Genomic DNA, 10394 nt, shown 5'->3' with positions numbered 1-10394 from the left:
TATCTTTGTTCAAACAGTGAGGACCCTTCTGTCTTCACACAGACAGCTCTGGACTCAGGGATAACACTAGAAATGTGATCAAAATCAAATAAACAATTACAGTGATTTTCCAAGGATGTCCAAACTTTTTTCATCAGAGGCTGGACATGCGACGGGCCAATTGAGGGTCACAGAGTGATGGTCAATACAGTGAATAATTCAAATACGTGCATTTATAACAGGTTAGAATGAACAACCAATTAGTCTGATGGCTGAATTTGGTCCTCGGTTCATAGTTTGGACAGTAGAAAGAATGACTCAAAAAGAGTTTATATATCAATTTGTTACCCACTTTAGACATCTTGACCCTGGATTTTCAAGTAGCTTGAGCTATATTTAGGCTATAGTTATTGCATACACATATCACATGTAACCACTAGTCTGATCTGGTTTGTATTGTAAATGTATTCATAAATCAAGAATGATATTTCCCCTTCAAATGTTGTTTATGTTTATTATTACTGCCATCATTCCCCACATTCTTCATACATAACAATAATGAGTGATGACTTGAAGTGAATACCTGTGGAAAGCACACTAGTACAAATACAGATATACTGTTGTGATCAGAGGAGGCCAAAACCTTTAAGTCTTTGGTAAAAAGGTTTCCAAAATCTTGACAACATATTTTCTCCATTTTTGTGCTGAGGGGAATCAAGTTTTTTATTCAAATCAAAAACACGAGCCACCTGACGCCATCAATCACAGAGGTACAGGATAGTGTCTGGTCATAGTATTACTTTGGACCTTAAACCTACCACATACTAGAATCAAAGGGTGGGTTTGCATGTACACAAGGCCTCAAGGTCAAAAGAAATTACAAGCACAGATACAGAACATACCAGCCGGGAAAACAAATGGAAACAAGGGGAACAAATCTGAATAAAAGTTTCTTGTTCAAGTGCTGACAACTGTAACACAATTTTGGACACATTTGGCCTCTCTAAACTAACAAATGTTTCTCTAAATAAAAAAAAAAAATCCAAGTCACGTGTACAATGTAATAAGAATTGCATATTGATATGAGACACTGATAGAGTATATATTATATTGTAGAAATCAGTGACTATACCAGGACTTAATCAGAACTAAACCAGGTCTGACTACTGGCCAAAGACTGGTAGGCTGCAGTTTAACAACTGGACTATGTAACTTTTCCTGTCAACGGTTTGCCACATGCTTATCTTAATCAGCATCATATTGTGTTCCCTGGGATGTTCCACATTATGGCATTAAAATATTAATCTCTAGGGAGGCAAGCAGGTAAAACCACTCAGCTGAGTTACAAGTCAGATCTATGGAGATACAACCCTGCACATGGTGAAAATGCATTTATTTAACATATTATTTTAGAATTAAAACACCTGTAAATGAAAAAAAAAGCAAGATGGTTAAATGGCATGCCATGGAAAGGTCCAGGCAAAGCTATACAATCTCCATGGAGACAAGCAGGTGACATAACCATCAGAAAAGTTACATAGGTCATCTCCATACCTATAGATTCTAACCCTTTCACCAAATGTTTCCTACACCAGTTTTAGCTCTGAATCTGTGCTTGTCTGTCTGAAAACAGTAGTTGCATCATAATTTCTTTATGTTGAATAATAAAATATTCCAGAATGAGTTTGGATGGCAAAGCAGCGCAGGACACGTCTGAGCTCGTGAATTCTGCTGTGGTCTCAGGTGGGCGGCCACAAAGAACATGTACAAAATCACAGAGTTATTATGATAAGGATATATTTATATATGTATACATACAGTATCACCATATATTAAAAAGCATATTATGAATTATACAAACAAATAAGAATTTCACAGTAGCAGTTGTTACACCACCTAAGATTTCCCAATGTGGATGAGACTAAATGCAGAAGTGTTAACAGAAGAACTAAGTGATGAGTACCAGAATGTAAAAGTGTGATCTCTCTCTTAGAACAATGACATACATTCATTGGCCACTTGATTTGAGACAACATATGAGCACTTTATTATGGACTTACAGGAGGCAGGAGCAATATGATGCATATCCAGTCTTATGTAGATTTTATAGTGAAGAGTTGGTATGGCTAATGAATGATTCAGTGCATCAAGGCAGGTCAGCCAATCACATGCTTGCATTCAGAATGGTAGGTCAGGCCAGCACAGGGTTTAACATGTTCCAGGTTAATTATCCTACAAAGGGAAGCTCCCCTGTGCTGCTATAGGCTGGAAAGGTGAGTCTGTGGTGAGGGTTTAGTTTGGTGTTCTTATGTATGTATAAAGGCATTGAGGTCCTGTTCTGTAGGATGATTAGATATGAGTGACAATAAACATGTGTCTCTAATAAAATGGCCAGGGAGTGTGTGAGAGCTGTGTGACTCTGGAGATGTCAGGCAACACCGTTTTCCACCAGCAGGTGGCAGGATGAGCAAGGGTTTCCAGAAACAGTTACTTAAAGTCCAAGGCCATGGAATGTTAAACCAGCTGGAGTGAATGAGATCCAAGAGACTGTAGTAGAGGCAGTAACACTGACGTTTTAGTGCAAACAAGAACAGACAAAAGTGTTTCTCGTTGCCTACTGTCATTGAACTGAAAAGCGCAGGAGCTGACTCTTCAGTAGGAGAACTTTTTGACATAAAATGGCGAAAAAAATAAATATCAAAAACTTTTCAGTGTAAAAAAGTAATCAGGTTATTTTAACCAAGAGTCTGGCAAAAAGGCCTCAAAAAGTCTTGTCCACAATAGTAGAGGGGGAGTTCCCTCCTGTGTGGGACCCTGTGTCGGAGCAGAGCCTACACACTCTGGGCCTTGTCTGTGACAGACTGTGTTCCCCGAATGTCTGTGGGCCCCGCACCGTCCTGACTGGAGACCAGGCTGAGCACAGCTCTGTACAGGAACTCGTACTGCTCCTGCAACACAACCAACATTTAATGTGTTAAAATAAGAGTTACTATAAAAGAAAACAGAAATTACTTATATTTGTGTTTCAGTATAATGTAGTAGTATCTTAATACGTTGTAGACGGTCAAACCAATAGATCTGCACAATAAAAAAAATACCCTGAAAGCTGTAACCCTACAGAGGCCAGTGTTGCATTGTAGAAGTTGTAAACTCACAACATTAGTGAAGACTCCAGGCCTCATGAGGTTGATCATCTTGGCCACTTGATAAACATCTACGAGGCCTTCACACTCCAGCTGCTGAGACAGAGTGGTGAGAGCACAGAGCAGCCCTGCAGACAGCGCGCCCAGCCTGCACACACAACAATGGAAAAAACAAGTGTGAAAACAGAGCTTTATCTCAGTTACATTCAGTCAGTTACACCTTGGTTGTCTAGTGCAATGTTTTCCCAAGCAGCAGTACGGGAACTAGGCGGTACCTGTAATGATTTCAGATTTTATATAGACTGTAAAATTGGATGTAGTATTTGTTTTAAAATGTGATCTTTAAGCATGTTTTGGAGGATTTTGAGGCTCAATATCAGTAAAATGAAGAATGCGATTAATAACTGACACTATACTACTAAAGTAACACTTATTTATCTAGTACCCGAGTTAGGAGTTCTCAGTGTGACACAAAGTATAGAGTTCTAATGTATCCAAGATGAAGCTTTATTATAAATTGACACACTGTTGCTGGACTTATTTAAAAACTCATGAACTATTTTGAAAAATCTTTTACTAAAACAGCTTCCAAATTCATCAGTTTCCATTTTTTTCACTGCTCTTATCAACAGTGAGTCAAAATGTATGGATGACAGCCACAGACATGCTAGCTCCGGGGTCACCTTCACATTGTAACCACTCCTGTTTTCATTAGCATTCTGTCAGGAGCAGGGCTGAATCCACCGCTAACAACCCATGCCTGGTTGAGTAATGAGCACGCACGCAATTAGGCCAGGGCTCTAACTGACACTCTCTGAGGTGCTGTGGCTGCCTGCGCCATAGCAACCAGATGAAGAGATCAATTAGTCACTTTGCTTCTAGAGGATGCGACAAGCAATCTCCATTATTCCGATGAATAAACATGAGGGGGCTTGTGGATTAGAGTGTCATTCTCCAGCGCTAATGTCGGTCAATACTAAAGACGCTTTGATTAGGTGTAATTGGACAGTTTCTGGGGGGGGGGTGGAGAGGTCTGACACGTGTTGAACCGAAGGATAATATATATACTGATGTGCTGGTGAAGTAACAGTTAAGTGTGCATTTCACGGCTACATAGGCTAATACAAGAGCTTACACCAGTTTCCTGTTAAAGGTCCTACATTGCGCAAAATGGATTCTTATGAGCTTTACGCCGTGTCATAATGTTGTTACCTCCTCAAAAACATACCCAGAGTTGGTTTTGTTTACACATGTTTGAGTAACCCTTTATTATTAGTTTGTTTACATCTCCAAAGCTCAACCTTGTTCCACCTTGAGATGTCATGAAGCTGTAGTTTTCAAGTTACCTTTTACCTTAAGTTCAGGAGAATTTGGCAATTCCAGGTCTGAAATCCAAAACACAGTGGAACACTTCTTGTACTATCATGTGGCGTCACAAGGTGGTGGAGTGCTTTCTGTTTGAGCCTAAATATGCAGGATTTGTGCACAAAAACAAACACCAGATTCATGTTGCTGCAGTACAAATGGTTGTTTTGGACTTATATTACACCCATAAAACTTCACCATTTTAATCCAAATATTCCTGATGATTGCATAAAGTGTGACAGGGAGCCTTTTTCATTGTATGTGGCATTGTGAAGAACTCCAACTGTTTTGGAAAGAGGTCACTACTGTAATTTCAGATTTAATTGAAGTTGAGATGCCATTGGATTGTAAACTCTGCATACTACACATCTTCCCCAACAGCTTTAGTGTTAATTTAAATAGAAAGAAGCTTGTTATTTTTGGTTTATTGCAGGCCAAACATGTTATTGCTCTCAACTGGAAGCAAATGGAGAGGCCCAGAGTAAACCAGTGGATTAAACTAATGTCCAGCAGTTTAGCACTGGAGAAGTTGAGCTACACATCTAAAGGAAAACTTTAAAGCTATTTGGTTGCCATTTTTGGCACATTGTAAAGAATTTTGACATGTACAAATCATAATTCAAATTGAGTGAACTGTGTGTTTTAGGGTGGGGGGAGGGTCTCAATGTATGTATTTATTTATTTTTTGTATAATAACAATGTTGTTTATGTTTCAATATATAAAATCTTAATAAAACATTTGTGAAAAAAAAAAGCAGAATGTGTGTGTTAAACATGTGTGAAAGAAATAAAACAAAACAAAATCGGTCATGTGGTGATACATGAAGTGCTCCACTGAGTCCATACACTGTCACTAGAATCATTTGGCTGATTTCAGATGTGGAATTGTAAATCTCCAAGAGTCAATTTCATGTACTATGGGACCTTCAAGACTAAATCCTCCAGGAAATAAGTGGCTTTGACTGTGATGCTGAGTTGTGAAGACACATACTCGTCGTGCACGATGGTGGGCCCCTCTCTGTTGGCTGACTCCTCTTTGATCACGTTGATCAGTTCAAAGGTGCAGCTGAGCGGGGCGTCAGGGTTGGGCCACCTGGGGCACTGAAAATGTCGCACTTCTAAAACATAGTCATCCTGGTGGAGCAAACAGATCACATCAAAGTTACATTTCATGCTCTGGTGATGCGTTACATCATCTCTGTACATGCATTTTGAAATACCATACCATATAACCATATTCTAGTAGTATTTAAGTAAGTGTCCAAGTTATTTCCCTTGTGGATCAATAAAGTCTAAGTTGAAGTTTATTCTTGTTCTGTTCATGTAGATATTATTGTTGGTAACATTTTATAATAACAAATGAACAAATTACGTCAAAAAATGATTCATACTGGGTAACTAATTCATATCTTGTTGCTGTAGCTGAATTAGCATTTGCAGTAATTATGGTATTCATCAAAGTAGTTACTGGGCCCACATCATTCGTCATCATAATAAACTATTTGAATTAAGTCTTTCATGTGTGATAAAGGCTAATTAAAATGCAGTCATTATAGTGTGTGTGTTACCACAGTTTATTAAAGAGAAATGTTACTTAATGGCAAATCAGCTGGAGAACGTTCTAAGAATATGGAATTAGATGATGTGTAATAAATACAAAAAATAATACTACTGTATTATTAACTAGTGAACCAATTATCATTTGTTACATTTGATTAAATTGTGGTCTTAAACTACAAGTAGTAGTAATAGTAATTGAAGTTATTATTAAATGTCATACTTGTGTGGCTTCCAGAATAAAATGGTGGATGCTGAGTTGCTCCTCATTGGACAGACAGAGTTGTTCCTCACTGATCAGAGTGACAGTAAACGCCTCACAGTTGATGGACTCTTCTCGACTGGGCCAGTACACAAACTCATCCTCAGCCTGGAAAATTAAAAACAACAACTGTCACCTCTATTCCATACACAAGCTCAGTAATCCTTCTGTAGTCCTTTTTGACTATATTGTCATGAGGGGTAGTTAATTACTTTTTTTAATTAAAAAAGGAAATTTATAATAATAAATTGTACAAATAATAATATTACTACTGCAACATGGCTGCCAAATCTTGAATGAGTTTTAAAAAGTATGCGCTTGGGTAAGGTTGCCCCTCTAGAGCCTGGGACTGTGTAATCTAGCCCAGTGTTCCCCAAACTTTTTTCTTGGGACCCATATTTTCAAAGTCCTTCACGACCTAAGTCAATACACATTATTTGTAAATCACTAAATAAAGGTGGAGTTGACCATTATTGAACATTAATGAGGATATTTTATTGCTGACTGAGTGATTGTGTCTCTCTGAACAATTAGTATTACTCAAGTTTTAAACAATGAAAAACGTCATTGAACCAGCAATAAAAGGATCCATAAGTCACTCGTTTGGACATTAAAGGTAGCCCATTTCTTTTTCTTTTCAAGATTCAATTGAACCAGCAATATTGGAACAAAATAGTCAATAAAATAATTACAAAATGATTAAAAATGATACGAAACATGTCTCAACATTTGAACATTTCTAATAACATTGGTGGGCCTGTCTGCGTTTTTGTACCACGTCCCAGTCTGGGTACAGGAGGAGAGCACAACAATAGATCAGGCGCATATCACCCACCTGAGGGTCACAACGATCTAGCCTACTGTTAAACCAAGGGAGTTTTACAGTGTTTGTCTTAATCTGTATTTAATGTAACAATGTAGTAATATTGTTTTGACTAATGCATCTCTATGGACATGGCATTAGATTATTATTATCAATACACTGAAATCTTAACAAAGAAAGACATTCATTGCATTTGGCATTTCCCTGTTAAAACTAAACAAATCTAATATTATGATATAGAGTGACATAACCTCTGTTTGTGTACAGGGCATAATAATGGAGTGAGGAGTGTGCCGCTGATAATGCTATAGACAGCCTGTGTTTAGTGAAGTCTGGGTGTGTCTGCGATGGGCTTACCAGGCTATTATCTGCAGGCAGCATAACAATAATTTGTGCATTATGGTCCCAGATCATTCTCCAGAAGTCTTTAGTGGTGTGTGGGAGGGGATGCTGGGTAATGATGAACTCATTACTGCGATAGTAACCCTGCAAAAACAGCACATCAAAAAAGGTCAACAGAACTCAGACAGATCATCAGAGCAATATTACATAAACACAATGTAGTAAATATACACTCAGCCAGGCAAAAGTTTGAACTCACCGTCTCGTTCCCCCCCTTGCTACTTCCTACATTTTAGATGCATATAGAAGACATCAAATATATAAAGGTCACGATTAACATGGCCAAGATAACTACAATTAACAATTATATCACAATAACTATGGAAGTTGTTGACAGTTTAAAAATGTTATTAATATGAATAATGATCATTTGAATATTATGAATAGGTTCCATAGTGTTGTACTTCGTAAGTGCAAGTGAAAAAAATAATTATCTAGAAGAAAACATGAAGAAGTATTGTTTTTCTGTGCATTCTGGGGATTTATGGTGATTATCTTTGTTGGCAATTATCACAATTATTTAAAATGTTGTTACGATTATCGTCTACCCTTTTAATCACAATAAAATATTTTATTGTTTATTGTCCCATCCCAAATATGAAGCAACATATATGGAATTATTTAGTATAGATATATATTTTTTTGACAAAGCAAAGGGTGACTAATTTGAGAAATTGATTATTCATTTTTTTTTTTTTTTTACATAACATAATTTACATAATAAGATAATTCCATTTATCTTACTTCATATATTAAATGTCTTCTGTATGTATGTCAAATCTAGAAAGTAGTAAAGATATATATTAAAAAAAACACTCAAGAGAGAGAGAGTCCAAAGTTTTGACTGGTAATGTATGATCATTCTCCTTTTCTTTTGAGGTGCATGGATTCAAAGTTTTTTGTTTTTTTTTCTCTATGTCCTGAACTTAAAGACTGGATAAACTATAGTTCAGAGGCTGCTTCCTGTGATGTTTATACTTAACAGGAAGATAACATGATAAATATACAAACTGGGATCATTTTTTGTTTAACCTAAAACCTTCACCTAAGACACAGGTAACATCTAAAAACATGTCTGGATTCTGAATAAATGCATTGATTTCATTTTACTTGTAGATTGCATCACTTTATTTAGCTTGATGTTGTTGGCCTGTACCATGTTTTTGTGAAATAGTGGAAGTTGCGTGGCTAGTCCAGAACGATATCTCTGTGTATTTTTTATATCAGTCTGGTCATCGCCCTGCTCTCACCTCAATCCAGACTTCAAACATGACGGGGAAATCAGATTTGTTTATGTCAGTAATGCGTGTGATTTTGTACATGCAGAGTTCATTGGTCACCCTCATTTTGCATAAAAACAGAAACTCTCACTTCAGATTAAAAGTTTAGTGCTTTGCTCATTGGTTCTGCAGAAATCCACAGTGTTTTTCAACCTGTTGTGGTTTGTTTTTACTTTTTTCCTTGTACGCAGCCATATTTGTTTTGATTCAGACAGACCATGTGTCCCTGACAATCTAATCAATACACACATCAATCATGCCCATCTGAACTCGGGGAGATGCACTAGTGACCAGATTCACATCTTTGTAAAATAATGGAGAAGTATATATTCTGGATCACAGGCAAAGGGGGAAGAGTGTACACCAGCTATGTTTATTTTTTTTTGTTTCTGTAAAGATGCTTTATGCTTTTCTCCTTGGAGATGTTATTGCTTTGTCTGGAATGTTTTACAGTATGGCAGTAAACCTTTCTATCTTCATGGAGACCAAACCAGACCAGGTCAGATCTGTGGAAAGGCAACTTCATTCACATGAAACCAACTGATAGGTTACTTGATTAACATATTAATTATATAATATTGTTTACTTTTCGTATGATGCACACGGCAAAAACCAAATGGCACATCTTTATAAGAAAGGGTAAAATGGGATAAGAAGTTGCGTATATGTTTTATGAATTTTCCAAAAACTTTCCAAAAACATACGGCGTCTGGGGAGGTCCAAAATAAGTGAGAGGTGGTTTCATTTTTCAGTTCGCGAAATGTACAGTTTGTGTCTATTGCCCTTCTAAGATGATTCTTTAGCGGATAACAACAATGTAGAAGTTTGTAGCAGATTTTCCTTTGCTTGTTGGTGATAGATATTTGTGAGGTAATGTCTAAACATTTTTCCATGGAATATTGTCAGTAGAGTCTGACTGTTAACAGTGCACAAGTAGGGCTCTGTTTGGGAGGTGTACTTGTGGTGATAGCCGCTCTTTTTCCGCAACGACTCATTTTAACTGAAAATGAAGCCAAGTAAGTTCCTTTTGAAAAGTTTTTTTAAAGTTTGGTGCAGCGTCTTCACTCATGCCTGCTCAAGCCGCCATCTTCGTATGCTGGCACTGTCCTGCCGCTTCCCCCAAGTTTAGGCTCCTGGCTCCACTAATGACATCACTCTGTCTGAATATTAAAATGTTTATTAAAATAAAAGTTAAAAATAAAAATTGGTAGGAACTATTTTGTCTTCCCCAAATATTGGTTGTGACATGTCCCCACTGTCCCTATGCAAACCTACACCCTTGTATTGAACTATAAAACTACTTGTTTTTGAATGAATATAAGGTAGAGCTATTTAATATTATACTGTGGAACATTCCAGGCAGAGCAATGACAAGCAGGTGATGGCCCCTGACAAAAAATAAATAAATTGATAACAGACAAAGAAACAAAAGACTAACCATAATATAAGAGGCATTGATGTAGTCTGTGTCTTTCAACCCGGGCAAAGGTGCAAGTCCGACCCTGGCTCTCTCCGCTGTACACAAACACAAAGAGACGGGCTCGCATTAGTCTCCATTCATACTGTCAGAAGCAATGCCATCA

At 37.3% G+C, this 10394-nt stretch overlaps 1 protein-coding gene across 1 annotated transcript in view; it reads right to left on the bottom strand.

The window, feature by feature from the left end:
* Positions 1 to 1759: 1759 nt before the first annotated feature.
* The window catches only part of LOC110165754 (receptor-type tyrosine-protein phosphatase gamma-like), a 144093-nt gene continuing 135458 nt past the window's right edge, over positions 1760 to 10394 (bottom strand). Inside the window, exons 24-29 of the mRNA XM_055160306.1 lie at positions 10250 to 10326; positions 7487 to 7615; positions 6268 to 6414; positions 5479 to 5621; positions 3135 to 3270; positions 1760 to 2927 (exon numbers count right to left, since the gene is read on the bottom strand). Coding sequence (XP_055016281.1) covers positions 2811 to 2927; positions 3135 to 3270; positions 5479 to 5621; positions 6268 to 6414; positions 7487 to 7615; positions 10250 to 10326 — 749 coding nt within the window. The 3' untranslated portion in view covers positions 1760 to 2810. The remainder of the gene's footprint in view (positions 2928 to 3134; positions 3271 to 5478; positions 5622 to 6267; positions 6415 to 7486; positions 7616 to 10249; positions 10327 to 10394) is intronic.

The sequence above is a fragment of the Boleophthalmus pectinirostris genome, unplaced genomic scaffold, assembly GCF_026225935.1.
Source record: "Boleophthalmus pectinirostris isolate CB_2022bp ecotype Guang Dong unplaced genomic scaffold, ASM2622593v1 HiC_scaffold_3, whole genome shotgun sequence".
In the NCBI taxonomy this organism is placed as follows: Eukaryota; Metazoa; Chordata; class Actinopteri; order Gobiiformes; family Gobiidae; genus Boleophthalmus; species Boleophthalmus pectinirostris.
The sequence above is the reverse complement of the archived record's forward strand: the minus strand, read 5'-3'. Positions and strand labels throughout refer to the sequence as shown.